At 48.9% G+C, this 24,853-nt stretch overlaps 1 protein-coding gene across 1 annotated transcript in view; it reads left to right on the top strand.

Moving 5' to 3' along the window:
* Window positions 1-24,266, top strand: part of SCN11A (sodium voltage-gated channel alpha subunit 11) — a 238,289-nt gene extending 214,023 nt beyond the window's left edge. Inside the window, exons 24-30 of the mRNA XM_070073066.1 lie at window positions 4,439-4,540; window positions 5,029-5,298; window positions 5,865-5,918; window positions 9,512-9,653; window positions 14,627-14,727; window positions 18,822-19,092; window positions 21,967-24,266. Coding sequence (XP_069929167.1) covers window positions 4,439-4,540; window positions 5,029-5,298; window positions 5,865-5,918; window positions 9,512-9,653; window positions 14,627-14,727; window positions 18,822-19,092; window positions 21,967-22,985 — 1,959 coding nt within the window. The 3' untranslated portion in view covers window positions 22,986-24,266. The remainder of the gene's footprint in view (window positions 1-4,438; window positions 4,541-5,028; window positions 5,299-5,864; window positions 5,919-9,511; window positions 9,654-14,626; window positions 14,728-18,821; window positions 19,093-21,966) is intronic.
* The last annotated feature ends 587 nt before the right edge of the window (window positions 24,267-24,853 follow it).

The raw sequence follows: 24,853 nt of genomic DNA, 5'->3' as shown, positions 1-24,853 counted from the left end.
GCTTTTCCTGCGTGCCTCATATAGACAGCTCTCCAGATATTTCTGTGCTGTCATTGCCTCCTCGCAGGACTTGCAAGTGGCTGTCACTTGTCCGTCAGGAGCCAGCCTTTGCCGTCCCCTGCCTCACACACACACCGCACTTCAGGTGCTCACCACTCCAGCCTTTTCCGTGGAGGCTTCCAGCCACTTCTCTCCACAAGCACTGCTTCCATGGAAAGAAGACCTAAAATAACTCCAAGTGTCTTCCAGGCCCTAGTCCACTTAGGGCTTTTCCTGTCTTCTCAAGGCTTCTCAAAACAGGTCAGCACCGACAGGCGAGACTGGTTTCAATCTTGACTGTTGAGCAGTACAAAAGGATTTCTTACATATATTCTCTCGTTTAATCTGCACAACAGTGTTCCAACAGAAGCAGCCTTATATAACACCTACCATGTGACAGGTGAGGAAACCCGAAACCCAGGACCAGCAGCGTGTTTCAGGTCATGGAATGCAAGTGGTGACCCTGAGTGGTGATAAAGCTGCTAACAGTAACTGTGAACCCCATTTGTCAACCGATTTCCTACAAAGGCGTGCTCTATAGTGTATTCTGTATGTGTACTCTCCCTTAGTTATCATGGTCACTCTTGGGGGTAGGTACTGTTATTCTTCCTTATTCAGAGGTACAAGACTGATTGAGTAGGGTGTCCAGGAAATGGGGTGAGGACTCTATATGCAGAGGAGGAATAATAGCATCCCATATCGTACCTCAAAATAATAACAATACCCCGAAGAATGAGTCCAATACTTCTACCCAGCTAGAAGTAGTAGAGGTGAGATTCAAACCCAGTAAGTCTCACTCGAGAGCTCTCGATTTTAACACCCACATTGTTTCTACTGTGAGATAAGGAGGTACACTTTGTCCCTGCCGCATAAGGCAGTGGATAAGACAAATGGCATGAGCACAAGCCTTGTTGTCAGCAGCCCTCACTGGAAAATCATGTTGTTGGTGGACACAGAGAGGCGTTGATTCAGGAATTTTAGAGAGCCATGGGTGCTGGAGCAGCTCCAACAGGACTCAAGGGAGGGAAGGAAAAACATCCACGTGTGTCATCCTTACCAGTTTCCACAATGCAAATAATTCTGCAGCAGTCATCCTACCTAGCAACCAGGTGAGAAGATGACTGCTCTCTTCATTGAAGGGACCTGTGCACTCTGGATGCCAGCCATCTGAACAGGAGACTGAACCCAAAGCCAGCCTACCTGCTGCATGTCTGAGTAACCCTGAGCATAGCATTTCCCTTCTCTTGGGGTTAATTTTCTCATGGGTAACAGTGAAGCTGTGGACTATAAATGGCCCAAACTGACTAAATACAAAATAAGAAGCCTACATCTAGCAATAACCCATACAGACATCAAAATAGTGGTCCAAACCCACACTGCGAAAAAGAGGTACTGGGCCCTGGTGGTTCTGCAGGCAAGTTCGCTAAACCTCAAAGAAACAGTTAACTCCAATTTTATTAAAATTGTTACAAAGAATAGAAAATGAGAGAAATCTTATAATCCTCATAAACGAGGAAGTAGAATCCTGATAACAAAATGAATAGATCAAGAAAATAATCTTATAATTATATGTCTTTATAAACCACAGAGGGAACACACACAGGTGTAACTGACTACTAGTACCAGCCTGGGCATCGTTCACAGATGGAGGTGTGAATCTTAGCTTCACCATTTATCAGTGCTGTTGCCTGAAGCAAATTGCTGATCCTCCGAGCTTGGTTCACTCACCTGTGATGAGATAAGTCTTGCCTGACACTGCTTATCTACACACACTGCTGTGGAGATTAAATGAGAGAATGTGTGAGACTGATCTTACAAATCTGAATGTCAACAGGATTATATAAAATCATCTTCATAAATTTGGACTGGAAAAACATAAACATAAGCCACAAAAATCAGTTTCAAAATGAAAGCTTTTATTTTTTCTGTTCAACAGAACTGTAATTAAAATTAAAGACGAGCCATAAGCCTGGGAACCAGCATTTTCCATGTACCAATCAAGCTCAGTATTATCCACACTGTATCAGAACTCCTGACGGAGCCTTCAGAAAAAGACAGCTCGGGTCAGAATGGGAGAAGGACATGAACAGGCAGTTGCCAAAAGGAACACAATTTGCTAAGAATTTCATAAAGAAATGTACACCGCTTAGCACAGACATGCATATTAAAATGAAGAATCTCTTTTCGTTCATCAGATTGGCAAAAATTTTTAAATTAGATCCGTCTAATATTAAGAAGGAGATAGGAAAACAATCTCTAATCACTGCCAACAATTTAATTAGTATAACCATTTTGGGGAAAGTCTTCCACTATTGTAAAATTACAAGTAAGTCCAACTTGCAATCCATAAATACTACTTTCTGTTATAGATCCAAGGAAAACATCATGTGTGTACCCAAGAGAAGCACACGTTTGTCTAGTTTATTGTTGTTCATAGTAACAATGAAATGGAAATAATCTAGATATTCAGCAAAGGAGAATGGATCTGTAAAACATGACTATTCATATTCTTTAATATTGCCAACAGTTAAAGGAGCAAACTATAATGTATATACATCAATGTGATGGATTTCAAAAGCAGTACAGAGTGATAAATGCAAGTTAGAATAAAAAGAAAAAGGAGGGGCCAGCGCTGTGGCTCAGTGGGTTTAATGCCCTAGCCTGAAGCGCCGGCATCCCATATGGGCACCGGTTCAAGATCTGGCTGCTCCACTTCCAGTCCAGCTCTCTGTTGTGGCCTGGGAAAGCAGTAGAAGATGGCCCAAGTCCTTGGGTCCCTGCACCCACGTGGGAGACCTGGAAGAGGCTCCTGGCTCCTGGCTCCAGATCACTCCGGCCATTACGGCCAACTGGGGAGTGAACCATGACATGGAGGATTTCTCTCTCTCGCTCTCGCTCTCGCTCTCTCTCTCTGCCTCTCCACCTCGCCTCTCTCTGTGTAACTCTGACTTGCAAATAAATAAATAAATCTTAAAAAAAAAGATGTAGAACATGAATAGTGTCCATAGACTTTAAAAAAAAAAAAAAAGGAAAAAGTAGCGCAAGATTTCCTACTCGAAGGATGTTGTAGGGTGGGAAACAAGTGGTATTTTAAAGTGAGTGTCTCAACAGTGCCTCCTGGTGGTGCATAGCCTGGGGTGAGGTTCCAGGCGAAAAGGTATGTAATGTCCTCCCCAGAATGCCTTTCCCCACCGGTGAGGATGGGGATTTGGTAATGCAGAGTCCCCCATGCTCTGTTCTGGCAGGAACAAGGTGGGAGTACTTGTGGGAAAGCTGTTAAACTCTCCAGACAAGCAAAGCTACTACAAGCAAAAAGTCTGTGTGTAACATCCAGTATAAATAGAAACATTTTTGATTGATTACACATTTTTTAATCTTGCCATAGTAACTCATCTGTCTTACTAACTCATTTAATTTATCTTGATTGAGAAATATGTTTCTACTGCAATGAAGCTGGGAGGATTACTAGGGAGTATTTTTAGGTAATAGTGAACTTTACATCAGCTCAGTCGTGAGTATCTGAACTCACTTCCTGTCCAGACGAGCAGTGTTCAAGGAGAGCCTGTGAGGACCCCCGTAACTACTAAGAGTGGCTGAGGATCTGGAGAGGGTCTCTAATTTAAGTTCATCGTCTGTTAGGTCTGGATTTAGAGTGCCAGCAGAGCTTTCCAATCTGCGTTCCTGTCCCATCTGGGAGAGGAAAACACATCTAATTCCCCCGAAAGGAGCTATTTGAGTAAGGGGGGAAAATTGTGAACAAATAATGCATTTTTGTAACTTTTCCTTTGGCCACCATTTCCGGAAGTGTAAGGAGCTCCTGTTTCCCCGCTTCCCAGGGAGTCAGACGCCACCCATCTGCGTCTCCTTTCCTTGTTTGGAGGTTCAGTTGCAAGAATGAGGCCACTTTACCCTGGTGCGCTTCAGAGTGTATTTCCTAAAAAGGACATTGTTTTGTTTAGACGATGACCAACGTCAGGAATTTAGCCGTCATTCAACACTGAATCCACATCAGTTTCAAGCTTGGTCATTTGTCCTAGTAAGGTTCTTTCTGGCTAATCCTCCCTGCCTGCCTTCGCCTCCACAGCGACACAGGGAGCCATCCCGATCCCACACTACATATCATCCATGTGTCTTTGATTGCCTGATGTTCAAAATCTCTCAGATTTCTTTGACCCCCATTAAGTACACAGTGATGAAAGTGCCTGATTTCTGCTTGCGTGAACTGTAATTGCCAGACAGGGAGACACGTGCTTCTCCATCTACCCTCCCCCTTCCAGCAGGGTCTGACTTGTTCCTGTGGGCATGATGCCTCTGCCTCTTGGGAAAGGGGCTCTTAGCCCCTCCCCGGCTTCCCTGGGCACCAAGGCAGGTGCACAACTTGCCCCTTCTCTTCCACCAGGTGTCTGTGATCAGCCTCATCAACCTGAAGTCCTTGAAGTCCTTCCGGACTCTGCGAGCTCTGAGGCCACTCCGGGCGCTGTCGCAGTTCGAAGGAATGAAGGTACGTCCTCCAGCTGGTCAGATGGGAGCTCAGGCAGCAGGGGAGAGCAGAGAGGTGGGCTGCCCTTCTGGGCGCGCCGTCCTCAGTCACCAGGATCTTCCTGGTCTTTCCCCTTCTCGGCCCAGTGCATGGAGTTTGAGAGGGAAAGGCATGTCTAGGATAGAGTTACCATCCTAACAGCTTCTGTGATGGCTAAGATGGGCTCTGGCTTCCCTTCGGAAGCCCAGGGCAAGTGTCCCCTAAGACTCTGACACCCTCATCAACGGGAGCTGAGGGCAGGGCTGGGCACGGGGTGGGGGCAGGAGATACAGGAAGCGGAAGCCCAGGGCAAGTGTCCCCTATCTGACACCCTCATCAACGGGAGCTGAGGGCAGGGCCGGGCACGGGGTGGGAGCAGGAGACATCCAGCCCTGCCTGTCAGGCTTGCCCTGGGAAGATCATGACTTGGTGCGTCCTGCCCATTTTTCTTCCTTTGTTGTTTCCTTAAGGTGGTGGTGAACGCTCTCATAGGTGCCATACCTGCCATTCTGAATGTTTTGCTTGTCTGCCTCATTTTCTGGCTCATATTTTGTATCGTGGGAGTAAACTTCTTTTCTGGAAAGTTTGGAAAATGCATTAATAAAACAGATCCAAATTTGTTTACAAATCACACCATCATTACATATAGAAACCAATGCCAAACTGACAACTTCTCTTGGGTCAACCCAGAAGTCAACTTTGACAATGTGGGGCAAGCTTACCTCGCTCTGCTGCAGGTGGTAAGTATGATAGGTATGTTTTTGACTGGGAAAAAGAAACTGTTAAGAATTACAAATCATTTTTAACTAATAAAAATGCAAGGACTCCATTGAGATAACAGGACCAAATCTTAGTTCCTCCAGGGGGAGCCAAGGCCTTCTGGAACTGTCCTGAGCATCCCCGACTTTGTTGCTTACTGAATCTCGCTGCCCAAGTGGCGTCCCTGTAATTACTCAGACATCACACTCTGTCTTGTGTGGTGCCTTGCTGGCCCTCCAGGTCATCCTTTTAAGCAGTTGCCACATCTCAGGCAGAACAAACAGATATTGGGCCACAGCTTTTCAAACAACTTTGAAGTCAGACATTTCTTTGGTTTTTAAACTTTTTAACTTGTGAAAATGAAAGAGAGAAGTCCAAGACACTCAAGCTCGCATCCCCTTCTACTGCCATTTTGTAGAAGCAGGTCTTCCCGGCACGTTGGGCCTCCCCTGCTCTGCGTTTGCATGCTGGGCTGGCGTTCTGCATGGCGTGTGTCTGTGGTGGACATGTCAGCTGTCACATCCGTGTGTCTCTGCTTTGGTTGCAGGCAACGTATAAGGGCTGGATGGAGATTATGTATGCTGCGGTTGATTCCCGAGATGTGAGTCTGTCCCTCGGTGTTGCAGAGTGCTAGGGTTAACTCGGGGGCACCGTGAGTGTGTGAACAATCAAGAGCTTCCTGCCCCACAGTTTCAGCAGCCAGGGTTCTCGGCCTCATTTCCCTCGGGCGAGAACTATGAGAAAAGCCACTACCTGATTAAAAGCACTTGTGTGTGTCTCCAAGGTCTAGTCGTGGTCTCCATGGTGACCAAGGGAGCTGTAGGAGGTAGAGCCAGAAGCCAGGGTGCTTTTATTTGTTTCTCACCTCTTCTCCAAATAGGTGGACAGGCAGAAGCCAGATTTCACAGATGACTTGTCTTAGAGAAAACCACGAGACTGGATTAAATTCAAACGAGAGAGACTGCTGTGGCTGCAGGCTCCCTGCGCCGAGCTCCTGGTGATTTCCAGCCGTTGAGTCCTGCCACACGGTCATCGTGGAGTCCCAAAGGCGGAGGATATTCAGCAGTTCGCTCTGTTTCTATTTCTCAGACGAGACATTGAGGGCTAGAAAGGAAGGAACTTGCCCAGGCGTAGAGGAGGCAAATGTAGAGTCAGAAATGGAATCGCAGGAAATCTGTTGAGTTTTCCCATCCTAGCACATGTGTGTGCTCGCACTGGGAGTCTGCAGAGCTGCTGCCTGACATGCTGTCAGCATTCGACACAAGTGAGCCGTAGCGTCAACAGAGCTGATAAGGGCAGGGCACTGAGGAATGGGAGCTAGTCCTTATGATCCTCCTAGTTTCCCATTATCAATGTATAGGCAGGCAGAATGAGTTACTGTGTGGAAGACACATAGCAACAACCCTGGATTTGCTTAAGTCTGAGCTCTTGCTAGCAATGTTAAGTTTCTGGAAAGGCAAAGCGAATGGTGTATACTTAACTTTATAACACTTATAATTTGTATTATAATATTTATAGAGAGAATATAGTTGCATAATCATACATTATATGTATAATATCATTCTGTAATTACAATTTATAGCAAGGGAACTATTCTAAAAGTATCATTGCACCGATTTCTTTTTTTTTAAGATTTATTTATTTTATTTGAAAAGCAGAGGCAGAGAGAGGGAGAGAGGTTTTCCATCCGCTGGTTCACTCCCCAATTGGCTGCAACGGTTGGAGCTGAGCTGATCCGAAGCCAGGAGCCAGAGCTTCTTCCAGGTCTCCCACATAGGTGCTGAGGCCCAAGAACTTGGGCATCTTCTACTGCTTTCTCAGGCAATAGCAGAGAACTGGATCGGAAGTGGAGCAGCCGGGACTTGAACCGGTGCCCATGTGGGATGCGGCGCTGCAGGCGGAGGCTTTACCCGCTACCCACAGCCCCAGCCCCATCAATGCACTGATTTTTTCTTTTTGAGTACATGACCTTCACCCAGTTTTGCCTTGGGCACTCATCAGCCTTGAGGTGGAGATGGGGGCGGGAGAAGCTTTCGTAGATGTGTGGTAGGTGTTTGAGTTACCTACGCTCCCACAGTGAGCGATAGTTGAGCGGAGGTGAGGGAGGGGTACCTGGGCTCGTGCTGGCACTGGTCCAAGCCAGCTGATGGATCCTGGTTTCTAGCACGAAGCCCTTGTGTGCGTGACACAGAGCTTTCTGGTGGTTTCAGATACTGCAGCTGTGACCAGTGACACCACGAGCCATGTCTCCTTCAGCTCCTTCTGCCACGTCACCTACGCGGGCGGCCCCTGGCCCAGAGTCTATTCCCATCGCTTGCTAGAAGGGACCCTGTGGCAAGGCCTTAGCTCCAACTCCATGTCCTGGAGCAAGGCCGCTTGCCCGGTGTCCCCCACGCGGTCCCAGCAGCAGCTTCCCCACGGAGTGCAGGACTGAAGCAAGAGCACTTCCTTTGCCATCCATGTCCCCCTCAATTTGCTGGACCCCACGTGCCCTCTAGGAACAAACAGAGAATCAGGATGTGCATCTTAGGGTTCCAGTTTTCTCTATCTCTGTTTTCTCCCCCACAAAACTCTCTCGGGACAAATGAGGTGAGCTTTTGTCGTTCCCTCTTCCTCTGAACCAATGTATGGCGGTATTTCAAACATCTGTGAGGGGCAGACATTTGCCACTTGGGGTACTGATGCATCCTATCGGAGCACCTCTTGAGTCCTACCTCCTCCCCTTCCAATCCAGCTCTCTGCACCCTGAGACGTAGCAGGTGATAGCTCAAGTACTTGGGCCCACCCAGGCTGAAGACTTGCACTGAGTTATGGGCTCCTGGTTGCAGCCTGGTCCAGCCCTGGCGGTGGCAGGCCATTTGAGGAGTGAACCAGCAGATGGAAAACCTCTCTGTGCCTGTCTCTCTCTTTGTGTCTTTGCCTTTCAGATAAAATGAAATCAATACACTTAAAAACTAAAATAAAAACAGAGTTCCTGGAATATGGAATTAAACAATAAGCTTACTTTGGTGTAAAATATTTTTTGAAACCATGAAGTTTGCTCATAATACAAATTACCTCTGAACTTCTTGAAGAACCCTCACATGGAAATTTTTCATAGTGAAGTAAGCTTTTATTTTAATTCTGTTTTCCACAAAGTTCTTGAAGTACATGATGAACGTAAAGGTATGTAGACATTCTTTTACCTCATGGCGATAACCTGACTTGCAGGTCTGTTAGCCTGCTGCGTAATCTTATTTCAAATGCCAGACGCTGAAGAGCAGAGCCTTCCTTCCATCACATGGTTTCTATACTAATGTCCATCTTCCATTCAAAGAAATGGACAGCCTCAAGCCAGCTGTGACCTGGTCAGGTATCTTCCAGTCGAAAGGGGAAAGCAATGGTTTTTAATAGCTAGCTCTGTCTCACCAGTCTGTGTGGAAGATGTTGGCTAACAAGTATCGTAAACGCCTTCAGCAGATGGCAGAGATGTCAACACTCGCTTCTCCGACTGTGATCGGGGGAGGGGACTCCTCTCACTACTACCCTAAAGCACTAAGGCCAGTCGCAGTGGAAAGAACCTGGACAAACAGGGTCTCAGATGCTCTTGACTGTGCCTTCAGCTGGGAAATTCTGGCGGGAGCTTTATCATTTACTGACTCATTCATTCATTCACTCACACATTCATTCTGTGCTCACTGAAACTCCATGTATTGGAAGGTACGCTAGCCGCTAGGAATTCAGCAGTGAAAGGCCATGATCACCAACTGCGTAGAACAGTAGACTCTGTAGGAAGGCGGCCACAGCTCAGTGGTTAGTAGTTTAATCACTTCTGCCCAAGGTCAATGTGCTGCTTCTGTGGTGGCCACAATCCAGTCTGGCTCCTTCTAGTTGCATATCCAGAGACATCCTGTGGACTTTCTCAAACGTCCAAGAGACTGTGCCGCTCCTCCTTCTTACAGACCCTCAGTGGTTCCCCATCATTTACCAAACAAACAAACGCCCAGCCTCCAGCTGGGGCAGCTGCCTCTGGGTCTCTAGGTGATCACCCAGACTGAGCTGGGAAACGGAAGAGCAGCTCCCCCAGGGCCTGGATCTGTGCCAAAGAGATTGTGTGGTTAATGGCATGCTGAGCCCCTTCGGTTGTAAGCAGTGAGGACGGCTCGTTCTTCCCTCCAGTAATTCTCTTTTTCTTCCATTGAAAACTCCCAACAGAAAGACGTACAGCCGGTGTTCGAGGCGAATTCGTGTATGTACATCTACTTCATAATTTTTATCATCTTTGGCTCATTCTTCAGTCTGAACCTCTTTATCGGTGTTATTATTGACAACTTCAACCAACAGCAGAGAAAGATAAGTATGTGGGTTGTCCTGACTTGGTAATTTCACCTCCATTCTCCAAGGACTTTGATGGAACACAGTTCTGGTCTGAACAGCTGTGCAAAGCAACTGGATCTGCGTGGAGACGAAGAAGGAGCCGCTGCCTCTGCTGGGCGGAGAGCCTCCAGGATAAGGTTGGGAGGGCCCTGCGAGCATCCGGGGTTTATTAAGTCGTTGTTTTACTCTCTGCCTACCCTTTACTCAGTGAACACTGCTGTTGTGATTAAGCCTGATACTGAGTGGCCCTTAGCAGAATAGCAGCTACCAGGATTAGCATTTGTGACATCATGGTCAGATTTAAGGGCATCCCACTTGTCTACCTACAGTAAAGATGATGGCCCTCCTCTTCCAGCAAACTTGTGTCCTGGCACCCAACACCCAGCCTCAGCGGGTCTATTGAACCTACTTGGAAGGAAGGTGGCTGGGGAGGAGGAGGAACTAGGGAGGGTTTTCCCCACACAGTGTCATGTGAAGAGGCTTCTTTGCTGATTCTGAAGTCCTCAGGACCTTAGCAGTAAATGTGGAAAACGAAATCGCCCTCCAGTGACCACCAAATGATAACCACTTTGGACGGCATTGCTGGGCATTTTGGCAGAATGCCATCCAGTTACTTTCTAGCCAAATATGTATTCCTTTTACCTGGCTGGGAGTCCCTTTTATTTTTAATTCAGTACGTTGTGGGCTCACTATCTATAATCTGTGTCATAACATCATCTCTGCCTGAAGAACACTCACGGCTGAATTCTATCCCACATTCATCCTGCGGCTTCCCCTCTGTTTACACATTCAGGTCATTTCCAAATTTCCTGCCCTTCTAAAACAATCCAATTATTTTCAGGATTTTTCTGTTTATTTAGTCAGGAGTAGTTCCTAGAATGAGAGCACGTAAGGCACTAAAGACATGCTGTGAAATTCATCATTCTGGCTGTTAGCATTGCTATTCTCCTTTATAGCTGATGGGAAAAGGCGTTCTCTCGTGGTTCTGTACTTATTTGTCTGCTTGTTAGTGAGGCTACACATTTTCCCGCAGCTTACAGGCCGTGAGTATTTCTTTCTCAAGAACTGTTTCTTTCTGCCTGAAGTTCATTGTTAAGACTGGGGTTGCCACCATTTTCTTATGCATTTTTTATACTAAGTCCAAGTGGTGACTTGCTTCTTATATTTTCTTTGGTATTTATGTTTCGTTTTAAAAATTGTTTTCCCAGAAACCTTTTATTTAAGGTATACAAACTTCATGCATTTCATAAACACAACTTTAGGGACAGAGTGATTCTTCCCACCCAACCCGCCCTCCCACCTGCACTCCCACCCTTTCTCCTCCCTCTGCTATTCGCATTCTTATTTTTTTTTACTGAGATCTGTTTTCAATTAACTTTCAACACAGAAGATTGACTCTATACTAAGTAAAGAGTTCAACAAATAGTAAGCAAAAAACAAAAACAAACAAACAAAAAACACCTGTTCACCTGTTCACCTGTTCCTCAACAGTCGAGACAAGGGCTGCTCAAAGTCACTGCGTCTCAAAGTGTCTGTTTCATTTCTATAGATTACCTTTTGGGTGCTCTGTTAGTTACCACAGGTCAGGGAGAACGTATGGTATTTGTCCTTTGGGGACTGGCTTATTTCACTAAATAGAATGTTTTCCAGTTGCATCCATTTTGTTGCAAATGGCAGGATTTTAATATTTTTTTTTACCACTGTGTAATAGTCCATGGTGCACATATCCCATGATTCTTTATTCAGTCTACAGTTGATGGACATTTGGGTTGATCCCATATCTTAGCCATTACAAATTGAGATGCAATAAACATGGGGTGCAGATAATGCTTTCGTGTGCTGATTTCATTTCCACTGGGTAAATTCCCAGGAGGATGGCTGGGTCATATGGTAGGTCCATGTTCAGATTTCTGAGGGACCTCCATGTGACTTCCACCGTGGCTGCACCAGTTTCATTCCCATCAACAGTGGATTAAGGTGCCTTTTTCCCCACAGCCTCACCAGCATTTGTTGTTCTTATATTTTCTTGATGATGTTTTGATTTACAGATATTAGTGCTTTTAAGTCACTGCATCTCACTCTTTTTGACTGCTTTTCTCATATTCATGACCTGAGCATTTCTCGTCCCAGAGTCATATGGCTAAATACGCGCCCTTAGCTCTAAGACTTCGCTACTTCTGTGTTGAGCTCTTGTGATTTACACGAAATGAACCTCGTTTTCAGCCAGCCTTCGTTTGCTGTCATTAGGCGGCTGTCTCAGTTCTGCACCAGAAGTGTGAATCACCTCTGGGACGCGCGTCTGGATTGTAATCCACACTGACAACTTGGATGTCAGATCCGAGCTTCCATCAGATGCCGATCAGCCCGCAGCACCCGTCTGTTTGACTTTTGTTAACATGCACAAAGGTATAGACACCCAGCACCTAGCACCACATCTTATTGACTGAAGAATGTCCTTGTGTCATCTACACGCTTACTCAACCCTATTTTTTAATGGAGCAAATAAACGTACATAGACTACAGTCTCACATCATTTCCTTCATAAATATGCCAGCATCTGTCTCTTTTTAGACATTCCCACAGCGGTGGGCCTCATACCCAGGGTTAAGGCGCCTGTGAAGCCAGCATCCCATATCAGAGTGCCTGGCTGGAGTCCCGGCCATTCTGCTTCTGATCCAACTTCCTGCTAATGTATCTGGGAGAGAGCAGACGATGGCTCAAATATCTGGGTCCCTGCAACCTGTGTGGGAGACTTGGAGTTTTGGGCTCCTGGGTTCTGCCTGGCCCAACACCAGCTGATGTGGGCATTTGAGGAATGAACCGGTAGATGGAAGGTGTGTGTCTGTGTGTCTGTCTATCTGTCTGTCTCCTTCTCTACCACTGTCCTTTGCAAATAAATAATTTTAAAAAAACCATAATTACATTGTCACATCTAAAAAATTTTTCTTTGAATTCATCAAATACTAAAATCCATGTTCAGTTTCCCCTGAGCCTTTAATTTTCTTAGATTTATTTATGAATTCTCTGTTGTATTTATTTTTATTAAATTTTCATTTGTTTTGATTCAAGTCAGGATCTAATGAGGTCCTCCTATGTGACAGCTCTGTTACTCGCCGGCAGGACCGGATACACCAGGCGCAGGCTGCCTGCTGCCCGGGTCTGGAGTCAGGTCCTTGCAGGCCGTAGTCCGCCACGCTCCTTGCCGCTGCTTCCAGGCCTCCCCAGTAGAGGGAGCTGCCTCAAACTCAGGACTACCCGGAAACACGGTGTGAAAACGGGCATTCTGACGGCTCAGGTTCAGTGCTTCCAAGTTGTCAGTCAGCCACTCCTCTGATCCATCTCTCTCCTCTTTCCACATTGAGAAACCTGGTCCTCAAGGGCACAGCGGATGGTAATAGTAAGACTTCCTGCAGTCGGTCACTGTCTTTCTCTCACACAGTCTGTAGTCTCAGAATAGCAGTCTTAGTACTATCATGACAAGTCTGATTCCTGGGAGACATGGTTATGCCCAGCATCCCAAAACAACCTGTTAACTCCCAGGCTGTATACTGTTGGTGCATACTGGCGTAGTAAATTCAGACCCTGAATTCTCATCAAGACAGACCTGGAGTCACAGGCTGTCAGGCCAGCCTAGTGTTCTACTCGAAATCAAGGCAGAGCCAGCCTGCCTTTGGATCAGTGTGATGCGCCGGCCGCGGCAGCCATTGGAGGGTGAACCAACGGCAAAGGAAGACCTTTCTCTCTGTCTCTCTCTCTCACTGTCCACTCTGCCTGTCAAAAAAAAAAAAAAAGGCAGAGCCAGTTCCCTGGGTGTCATGCATTGCTGTGGACACATGTTGTTTTCTTCCTCGTCCTGTCAGTGGGCACCAAGAGGCACCAGATGCTTGCGGGGACACCTGTGCCTCCCTCCTCTGCCCAGCCCCTTCCCTTTGCTTCCTGACGGTTAGTAACTCTCACAGTCGCTAGTGCTCGAGATTCCAGCTCGTAGAGATCAGCAGGTGCCTCTCATGCCAGCTGTGGCTTTGCAGCTAATTCCTCACTCGAGTAGACAGAGACAGAGCCCTCCCATTCACTGCTTCACTCCCCAGACACCCACAACACCGGGCCTGGGCCGGGAGCCTGGAGCCAGGAACTCAACCCAGGTCCGCAGTGGATGGCAGGGACCCGACTGCTTGAGCCATCAGCTGCTGCCAGCCAAGGCCTCCATTGGCAGACAGCAGGAGCAGAGCCGGGACTCGAACCCAGGCCCTGAGAGGAATGAGGACATCGCAGGCAGTGCCCTGCTGCTGTGCAAACCCTCGCCCCGGCTCCGTCGCTGGGCCTCTCCGCTCTCAGACCCTGGAGATTTTTCTCACTGTGTTCAGGTTCAGCTGTGCTTCTAGAAGAATTCTGTTTACTTTACACAGCATTTCTAAACAGCTTGTCCATTCATTTCCAAACACTGAAAATCCAAGTCTTTTTTCTGTTTCTTTCTTGCTCAGTAATGAAAATAATTGAAACTATGGGTTTCCTTTTCTGGAAATGACTCTGAGTAGATTTTGTGAAACCTCATTTGGTAGTGTCAATGTATCATTTTAGGAGAATTTAATTGCCACATTATGGGATTTTGTCTAAATTTTTGTTACCAATTTCTATTTTTATTGCATTGCAGTTTGATTTATGCAACATAAAACATATTCAGTTTTTATAAAGATTCTGTGAATATTTGCAATGAATTTGTGATATTTACGTTGTAAAAAGTGGTATACAACTAGTAAATATAACCTTATTTCTCTCTTGTTCCTTAACTTTAAAACTGTTTCCTTCTAGCTCTCCCTAGGGTCCAACTTCTTGTGCTTCCGTTGGAATTGTAAGGACTGTTGACAGAAATGCAATGTAAACTTGAAGTTGCTTCTAAATTTCAGAACTTAGCCCCAAAATCAAGGCAATCTCTTGTCTTCTCCCTATACTTAGGTGGCCAAGACATCTTTATGACCGAAGAACAGAAGAAGTACTATAATGCCATGAAAAAATTAGGAACCAAAAAACCCCAAAAGCCCATCCCAAGGCCTCTGGTGAGAGCAACCTGCATTGAATGGGTGGTTCTGAGTAACCTGGATTTCTGCCGTGCCTTTCTCTTGGGACTTTGGTTTGCAGGCACTGAGAGCTCACAACATCCCAGATGCACTCCAGCATTCAGGTGTTAAGGGTCGGTGGTAAGAGCCTAGGCAGCCATGCAGTGTGCTTGCGGGGTGCTGACGAAGGCGCTGTGTGCACCCACTGCAGGAAGCGGGCACAGCAGCTGGGACTCGAGCAGTCAAGATGCGTTCGCAGCGTCTTTCACCACCTTAACTGGTGTGAGTGGCTGAGCTGATACAGCTCATTCCCCGTTACCAGTGTTTGTGACGAACTTGGTGGAGCAGGGCTGGCAGTTTTGTTTTTCCTGTGAAGGACCAGAGAGTTAAGTCTTGGCTTAGCCAGCCGTGGTCCCTGCCGCTGCCTCAGCTCTGCCACCGTGGCACAAATAGAGCCACGGAGAGTAAGACACGGAAAGCGGGGGTCTCACGTCATTTCATGTGCCATGACATTGGCTTCATCGTCTGATTTTTCCTCCCCAAGCATTTAAAAATATAAAACTCACCCTAGGTCATGAGCGATGCAGAAACAGGTGGTTGGTTGGGTTTGTCCTGTGGGCCATGGTTTGTTGATTTCTTCTCTGAGCCCTGCCTTATCAGGTGCTACAGGGAAAGCCAGGAGCAGCACTTGGCTAGGAGCGTGCAGTCCAAGTGAGAGGGAGGAAGGTTAAATACACATGTGAGAGAATTAAATCATCAGGCACAGATTAAACATGATGATCTGAAATCCCAAGTGCTCCAAAGCCCACAATTTTCTGAGCACCAACACGACATCACAAGTAGAAAATTCCACATCTGGCTGCATGTGAACCACATGAGATCAGGTGTGGATAAAGAAAACGTCTGCACACACGTGGACTATTATTCGGCTGTGAAAAATGAAACCCTGTCATTTGCAGCAAAATGAATATAAATGGAAGACATAATACTGAGTGAAATGAGCCAAACAGAGATACTGCATAGTTCCCCCCAGAAGTGGATGTTGAAGAAACTCCATCTGAGCGTAGACTAGCAATTACTAGAGGCTCATGGGGGAGGGGGGATTGGATAACAGGCCCCAAATTGGAGCTGGATAGAAGGTTCCGTTCCTAGTGGGGTGACTGTAGTGCACGACAACCTGTTGCATGTTTTCTGGGCGACGGGAGGAGGGAGCCTGGGGCTCCAGTCTCAGTGCAGTGATGAGCGGGGAAATGCTGGTTAACCTGGCTGAGCAGTGCACATCGTATACTTGCACTGAGGTGTCACACTGTATCCCATAAATCTGGACAATTATTCTTACTCCAAACTGATGAGGCTTTAAACAGCAATAAATGAAATACATTTTGAAAAATAATTTCCTCCATAAAAAACCGAGATGCACTAAAAATGTTATATAGAATTACCTGTGTGTATAAGGTATACAAGATGAATCCCCTGTGTGTATCAGGTCTATCTGAAACAGATAAATTTGTGGCTGGACTCCATCCCCAAGACAGCACATGTATGTGCACAAGTTCTGAATCCGGGTCCCCCGTTGGCAGCTGCCAGGGCAGGCCGAGCGGGTGGAGGCTGGAGAGTCGGGCGGCATCCGGGAGAGGGGTTTTCCGCCAGCAGCAGGCGGGGGACTGGGGCTGCCCTTCAAGCACCAGGCCCAGGGGAGCGAAGCTTGGTCCACCGCAGCTCTCAGCACTCGGTGGCACCCGGCCCGAGGGTGTTTTTGTTATCAGCCTCCGACTCAACAGCAGTAGGCTCTAGGGCTAGAACTGAAGACTCAAAAGACACACTTCCAAGCAGTGCCGCCCATGGCCGTGCCAGTCACAGCGCCCCGGCCCTGCGGATCCGCAAGGAGCGACCTTACCCTGGGCGCGGACTCCGTTAGCGCAGGGAAGCCAGGCCCCGCGTCACCCCAGTGTGCGTTACAGCAGGTTTCTCACGGGGCGTGGGTACCGAGTCACAGACCCCGCGGTGTGACTGCAGCTCCCAGTCAATCATTCTGATAGACAAGGCAATCTGGCAGCGAACGCTGCACCTGTGTCTCGACGTCCCCATTCCGTCTGGAGAGCAGTATTAGTGGACGCCAATCCAACACCTTATCGCCAGACACCGCTACGTCTGAGCTAAGACGTCCAGTCAACTGTCAGCCCTTTACACACACCACGGACTTACTTTTTAATCTCTCAAATCGAAATACTCTTTTTTGACCTTTGCAACAAATGAATAGCAATTTCTCAGGCAGGAAAATCCAGCTGTTTTAACCTGAACATTCATCCATTTCATTTCCAGCCACAGTCAGGGGATTTAGAATCATCCACACGTCCCTGCGGGGTGGCTTCCTCACTGGGTCTGACGCTAGGGGTAACTGTCCGTCACAGAGAATGCTTCTGGGCCATCTGCCTCTTAGGTCACTTACGCTTCTAGTCCCCTCTGTCCCGGAGTTACAATGACCTCTACAGCCGCCTCCCGCACTTGGCTCCCCTCACTCTCTGTCCCTCTTCTCCTCTCCCACCTGACTTCCCAGGCGCGTCCTCACATGGGCAGTGCACCTGACCGTCCGGTGACTTCTCCAGGCTTCTTACCAAAAGCCTTGGAGCACCCAGCGCAGGATTCGGACGTCACCAACTTACATGCAGCGTCCCTGCCCGTGTCCTCCCATTGGCCCCTGGTCTTCCGAGTGCTGATGTTCACGCTCATGGTTTTAATCCATATTAGCACTGATGCCACTGACCTCTGACCGCCACGCCTCACTCCTGCCCCTGCGCTGCTTCTGCTCACGGCCCCTGGACGCCCTCCTGGTAGTGCAGACTGAACATGTTCAGGACAGAGCTCAGACCTCCTCGGAGTTCCCCATCCTCTGGTCTCTGCCGCTTAAACGCAGTCAGTGACCAACGATGAGAGGAAGCGTCAGCCCCACGCTCAGCACCCGACTGCTTTCCTTCTACTGCACACTAGCTCTTCAGCTGTGTGCTACATCTTCATCCCCGGTTGTCACCAGGAGGCAGCATCATCTGCGGCCTGGGTTACCATGACAGGTCCCTGGGGCCGAAAGATGTGGCTTACAGGTCCCTGCATTCTCTGTGCAGACCAGGGTATGCATACTTCGACTGGGTGATATAAAATAACCCGATATGTGCAGGTATTATGAAACCACGCATGCACTCGAGAACGCCAGTGACTCAAGTGTGGGAGTTTGTGTTTAAGGACAGTTTTCACTAAGCAGTGCTTCACAGCAGTTACAGTAAAGAAAACCATGAAATAATTGAGTCCTTTCACCGCACATGGTGGATCAGGCACACAGAGTCAAATCAGAACTTGTGCCAGAACCGTCAGCCATACAAATTTAGGGAACAGTGTGGCCATCCATATAGAAACCAGCGTACAATTTCATCAACAATAATATAATCAGATTTTTGTTTCCATTTTTAATAGTCACTTAATAAGAAGCCCATTTATCTATTTATCTTCAAATGAACAAAAATTAGAAAACTGGCATTCAAGAATTGCTTGACTACAAAAAAAAAAAAAAAAAAAAAAAAGAGTTGCTTGAAATTAAGAGTTTTGGTTAAGGATAAGCTCTGAGGAGCCAACCTGGCCGATGGAGCCTCAGGGACGTGACTGACGTTTTCTGCGGTGTCCCGTGTGAGCAGGTGTTCTCTGCACTGGAGTGACTGCAGGACAAGCAGATGAAGTGCAGCCACCAAGTTCATCACTTTTATGACATAATCCAACATGAGCTGTTTTAATTCAGCCCAATAGCATTATCCTTCACATCGAAGTTATTTTGTCACTAAGGCTTTGCTAATATTTTTTGTTTTAAAATGGCATTAAAGCTGTAAGCCCAAGCGCTTCACGCCAGTTATCTGATGAAGTTTAAACAGAAGTCTGCACAGCGGCCCAGGGCTCTACAAGCGCTTCCTGCCCGCTGGAAAGGATGTGCAGTTCCTAAGGAACCGCTTCGTTGGGAAAGAGCAGGCGCGTGTTTGACGCGCCTCTCAGTGTGCGTGGCACCCTTCTTCCCACTCCGAATGACCTGTTATTTCTCTCTGTGTTTCCCTCAGAACAAATGTCAAGGTCTCGTGTTCGACTTAGTCACAAGCCAAGTGTTTGACATCATCATCATCCTCCTCATCGTCCTGAACATGGTCAGCATGATGATGGAGACGACCGAGCAGTCTCGAGCCATGACGGCCGTCCTGGACTACCTCAACGTCGCCTTCGTGGTCATCTTCACGGCAGAGTGTCTCGTCAAAGTCTTTGCTTTGAGGCAGTACTACTTCACCAATGGCTGGAACTTATTTGATGGTGTGGTCGTGGTTCTGTCTATTGTCAGTAAGTAAAAATCTCAGCCTCGGGGCTTCCATCGACCTCCAAAAGCAAACTTGGAAACCGGTCATTTGGAAGCACTTCCAGACCATCCTCCAAGCAGCATTCAGGCTTCAGGCGATTCCCGCACAGAAAGACAGGTGCACTAATGCCGTTCTCGCAGGAAGCTGCTAGGAACGAGAGAATAGTTTCCTTCCCCTGACTGTCTACAACATTGAACTAAACAATTAGGTGGGTGATTTGCTCAGGGGAGCTGGCAAAACTAAGATGACCTGGAAGTTTTTGTGGTGGTATATGATTTATCCGGGTTTTAGACCCACGCTTCTACCTTTCCTGTGCAACTGTAAGCTCGAAGGAGCATTTTATAGTTTTAAGGATTTGACAGTTGGTGGCCTTGTTTCTCCTTACTGCAAAACCCGCACGGATGCCAGATTCAACTGTGTCCCTGTGGTGTTGGAGTGCATTCCTCATGTGCTGTCTAGGCCCCAAGGCCCATCTGAGGTTGCGCTTCCAAGAGTGTGTCTGTGGCTGGCAGCGCCTCTGTCCACTTGCGTCCCGTGTGGACGCAGCCCCTTTACGAGCTGCCCTTGTCTCTACTCCGTTGACCTCATCGCCCACCAGCCTCACCCTGTCATCAGTGTATCTCCCCACCATAGGCAAGATCATCGGAAGGCTTACGGAAAGAGAAAGAGAAAACAAAGATGGTTACTGCCAGGTGCCTTTTTTGTAAAACACACACATAAATCAACTGTGAAATTAAATTCTTTATGGCTAAGCCATAAGAATTTACTCTGGGTTTTTAAAGTCTGACTCTAACTAATGTATTCAGTTGACTTTTTGTAATCACATAAAGCTGTCCATGAGCCCTTCTCATAGTTCAAAAAAGCAACGAAGACAAAGAAAACGGATTTCACAATGCACGCTTTTGTGCAGGCTCAGACGGGTGACCAAACAGATGGGCTGGATCAAGCATTTTGGTCCTGTTGCAGCCGCAGCTATGCAGATGTCCAGAGAACACATCCGGGCTGCAGGTCTCCACTCTTGTTCCTGGGCCGTGAGGTGACACAGATGCAGTTTAGCAGTGGGTCCTTCTGCATACTTGTAGCTAAGTCGGCCTTTAATCCGTAGGAGTCAGACCCAACCACACATGCTGGGGAGGCGGACAGCAGCAGACGGCGCCAGGATGAGCCGGGGCAGCCCTCTGAGCGCCCACGAGCTCTTTCTCTGATAGACAGAGGACGTCCACAGCTCTTTCCAGGAAGTGCCAGAACCCGGGCAGCGCGTGGCAGTGTCTCTGCCTTCTGTCCTCGACAGCGTTTGCTCCAGTGGACGAGAAAATCCGCACATGAGGCCCGGTCCTCCTCTCCCCATGGGCAGGACTGTGGATGCCTCTGGGGGACAGCCGCCACCCGCACTTTGGCTCGGCACTTCTGCCGGCTCCTTCTTAGGTTTTAGAGCACACAGCGGTGGCAGCGGGAGCGAGTCTTTCGCTAGGAGTTCACCGTGTGCCAACCACACGGAACGGAGAGTGGAGCTCGGAGAGGCTGGGTTACTGTGGGCTCGATTAACCGAGGATGCATTTATGAGAGAGGTGGTCGTAAAGGACGGACAGTGCTGAGCTGGCGACAAAGTCACGTCCTGCGGGACGACTGCCCGACTGAGGTGGTGGGACCACTGAGCCACCGGCAAGTGTCTTGTCAGCTCGTTCTCTTCAGTCATTAGGGAGGGCAGAGCCGCACTGCCAGGACTCCTAATGACCTTAGAGGACCTTAGGAGCAGGAACCAGGCCATGTCTACACAAGGCAAGCAGGTTCCAGCCATTCTAGAATACTTGGCCCAACATGTGAGTTGCTTTAAATCCTTGTATCACTTGCCTGCAGAGCAGACAAGGAGAGAAAAGGGAGACATTTTAGGCCAAATATTCAGTTGTTTGCACAAAGTTCGGCTTGAGATGCCATTTATGGAGTGCCTGCCGATCAGCAGTCTCCCAGTGTTTGTGAGTCTGGAACTCAGAGTCCCTGGGCTGAGCATGCAGACGACTAGGGACCCGAGGGCAGTTTTAGCCTAAGGGTGAGCAGCCCCACACTGCCCTCCTGGTCCAGCCCGCGCTGCCCTCCTGGTCCAGCCCATGCTGACCTCCTGGTCCAGCCCGTGCTGACCTCCTGGTCTAGGCCGTGCTGACCTCCTGGTCTAGGCTGTGCTGCCCTCCTGGTCCAGCCCGCACTTCCCTCCTGGTCCAGCCTGCACTTCCCTCCTGGTCCAGCCCGCTCTGCCCTCCTGGTCCAGCCCACACTTCCCTCCTGGTCCAGCCCGCGCACGCTGTGGCTCTTCGACCAGTGCGCTGGCCTTGCCATCCCAGGCTGCCTCCAGAGCGCCCTGCACTGATGCAGAGCTTCAAACGGTTCAGCGAACGTTGAAGTCGGAGGCTGACCATTCCCACGGGCAGTTCAGGCTGCGGTCAAACTTGTCCAGCAGGAGTTTCTCCTGGCAGTGCAATCTGGGAGACTCCAATGCGTTGCATTTGCATTCCACACCGTATCGTCAGTAAATACGGACAGCTATCCACTTGTTTCCCCGTGAGTGGCTTTACAAACCCAACGTAGCTAGCGTACTGCAAGTACAGGGGATGACTCACACAACTGGTCTTTAACAGACGCCGTATCCCACCCAACATCCACCTAAATCGCACGGAATTATGTTCCGGGTTAAGGCACAGGTAGATGCTTTCCCTGAAGTGGGCAAACAAGAATCTCAGCTTTGTGCATGCATTAGCAGGACTGGAGGGCGAGGGTCCGCGGTTCTGAGGGGGCCCGTGGCGGCCAGGGCGGCCCGGGGCCTGCTGGCGGCGCTCTGACCGCTGCCCTTTCTCCTTGTGCTCAGGCACGATGGTGTCCGCCCTGGAGAACCAGAAGCACATTCCTTTCCCTCCGACGCTCTTCCGGATCGTGCGCCTGGCCCGCATCGGCCGCGTCCTGAGGCTGGTGCGGGCGGCCCGGGGCATCAGGACGCTGCTCTTCGCGCTCATGATGTCGCTCCCGTCCCTGTTCAACATCGGGCTCCTCCTCTTCCTCGTCATGTTCATCTACGCCATCCTCGGCATGAACTGCTTCTCTGACGTCAGCCCGCAGCCCGGCGTCGACGACATCTTCAACTTCAGGACCTTCGTGAGGAGCATGCTCTGCCTCTTCCAGATCACCACGTCCGCGGGCTGGGACTCCCTGCTCAGCCCCATGCTGAAGGCGGAGAACGCCTCCCGGAACCGCTACCTCCCGGCCATAGCCATCGCCTACTTCGTCAGCTACATCATCATCTCCTTCCTCATCGTGGTCAACATGTACATCGCCGTGATCCTGGAGAACTTCAACACGGCCACGGAGGAGAGTGAGGACCCCCTGGGCGAGGACGACTTCGAAATATTCTACGAAGTGTGGGAGAAGTTTGACCCAGAAGCAACGCAGTTCATCGCCTATTCTGCCCTTTCCGACTTTGCCGATGCCCTGCCGGAGCCTCTGCGGGTGGCAAAGCCGAACAAATTCCAGTTTCTAGTGATGGACTTGCCCATGGTGAGCGGGGACCGGCTCCACTGCTTGGACATTCTCTTTGCATTCACCACCAGGGTGCTCGGCGACTCCAGCTGCCCGGACAGCATGAAAGCAATGATGGAGGAGAAGTTCATGGAAGCAAACCCTTTCAAGAAGCTCTACGAGCCCATCGTCACCACCACCAAGAGGAAGGAGGAGGAGCGGGGTGCCGCAGTCATCCAGAAGGCCTTTCGAAAGTACCTGACCAAGATGACCAAGTGCCCCTTGGAAGACAGGCCCCCTCCCCCACTCCAGATGCTCTGCAACGGAGACTTGCCCAGCGCCGAGGTCGCCAAGGGCAAGGCCCACTATGACTGAGCCCCTCACCTGCTTCCCTACCTCACAGCCTCACAGCCTTGCTTGCAGCTCAGTGCAGGAACAAACCTTGGGCTCCGAGAAACTGGCCGTTCCAGCCTCCGGAGTGTCTGCCACACTTCAGATCCTTCCTGCAGAGAGAGGTCTCAGATAAAGCTGTCTGACCCTTAGCCACGGGCACTGCTTTACCACGGAAGATTCTAGAAGGGGCTAGAGAGGACACACTAACGCTAGCATTGACATACAGTTCAGACTCATTGAAACAAAATAATAGGTAAAAACACGTAAAAGTTTTAGATTGTGTTTTGCGTATGTTTCTAGACACATTCAGTATCTCTGATGTTTTTGTCCGTGGAAATATGTGGTTTATCACGCACAGTTCTTTTGCATGCTAAATGAGAGTTCAAAACATGCCGCTAAACGAATGGCCTATTGCAGATGGATTTACCAACACTGGGTATTTTAGGGTTATTTCAAACCTAAGCAAAGATCTTGGCTTGTCCGCTACCACTCTTTCTTTCATAAGCCACAGTCTGCTATGGGGACATCTGAAAACCAGGGGTCAGCATTTGGGGCACAGCAGGTTAAGCTGCTAGCGCAATGCCAACATCCCACAGGACACCAGTTCAAGTCCTGGCTGCTCCAGTTCTGACCCAGCTCCCTGCTACTGCATCTGAGAAAGGCAGCAAACATGGTCCACGTGCTTGGGCCCTTGCACCCCTGTGGGAGACCTGGATGGAGTTCCAGGCCCCTGGCTTCAGTCCGGCCCAGTCCTGGTCATTGAGGCCATTTGGGAAGCGAATCAACTAATGGAAGATCTTTCTCACTCTTCTCTCTTTCTCTCTTCAAAATTCTGCCTTTCAAATAAATCTTTAGAAAAGAATGGAAAAAAATTGAAAAATAAAGGACATTTTCAATTTTCATTTCTTTCAAGCTAGTATAGTAGTATTTTCTTCTTGTTCTGTGGTTGTGTAAGTAGGGGTTTAGTATGGTTCTTTGCTCAGAATTAAATACCGGAGCCGCTGGTGTGCCTCACAAGCGCGTGACAATTGACTCTCTGAACAAAGTCTCGCTTTGTAGTTCTGTGATGTGAGTACTCTCATCCTGACGGATTTCAATCTGCTTTCGTGCTTTTCCTGGACATGGAATTGGGAAGACACTCAAGAGCCGGCCGGAGCTGGCTCCCCCACACCACGTGAAACTCACTGAGGGCCGGCATTGAGGTGTAGGGGGTTACACTGTGCCCACGATGCCAGCATCTCATATGGGTGCCAGTTCAAGTCCCAGCAGCTCCACTTACAGTCCAGCCCAGTACGTGAGGCCCTGCCACCGGGGGATCCAGAGTTCCGGGCTCCTGGCTGCAGCCTGGTCCTGCCCTGGCCTTTGCGGCCATTTGGGGAGTGACCCCAAATCTGTCTCTGCCTCTCTCTCCATGGTGTTGCTTCTCAAATAAATAAATAAATAAATACATCTTTTCAAAAAGAAAAGGAAACCTATGGAGGCCCTGGGATGGAGACAGGCCTCTGCTGGCCACACCTGGGAGCCACGTGCACACTGATTGTCCAGTGATCTTAGCCATTTGTAGAGTTCAGCACTCTGCAACCCAGAGAAAAACCCAAGCCCATCTAAAGGGCTTGGCCCAGAGGAGCCCGGGACTCCCCAGAAACTGGAGGGGACCAGGGGCCAAGCCAGGCATTCACTTACCTTTCATCCTCAGAGGGGCTAGGCTGGGGGCAACGAACCTACACTGTGGTAACTTCAGTGTGGGGAAACGTCCCAGGAGTCTCCCTGGAATTCTGTGCCTCACCAAGGCAGGAAGAGCTGACGTGCCTGCCAGCAGCCTGGAGCTTGAGGTCTGACCCTCTGACCTG

This window comes from Oryctolagus cuniculus, chromosome 4 (genome assembly GCF_964237555.1).
Source record: "Oryctolagus cuniculus chromosome 4, mOryCun1.1, whole genome shotgun sequence".
Classification (NCBI taxonomy): domain Eukaryota; kingdom Metazoa; phylum Chordata; class Mammalia; order Lagomorpha; family Leporidae; genus Oryctolagus; species Oryctolagus cuniculus.
The sequence above is the reverse complement of the archived record's forward strand: the minus strand, read 5'-3'. Positions and strand labels throughout refer to the sequence as shown.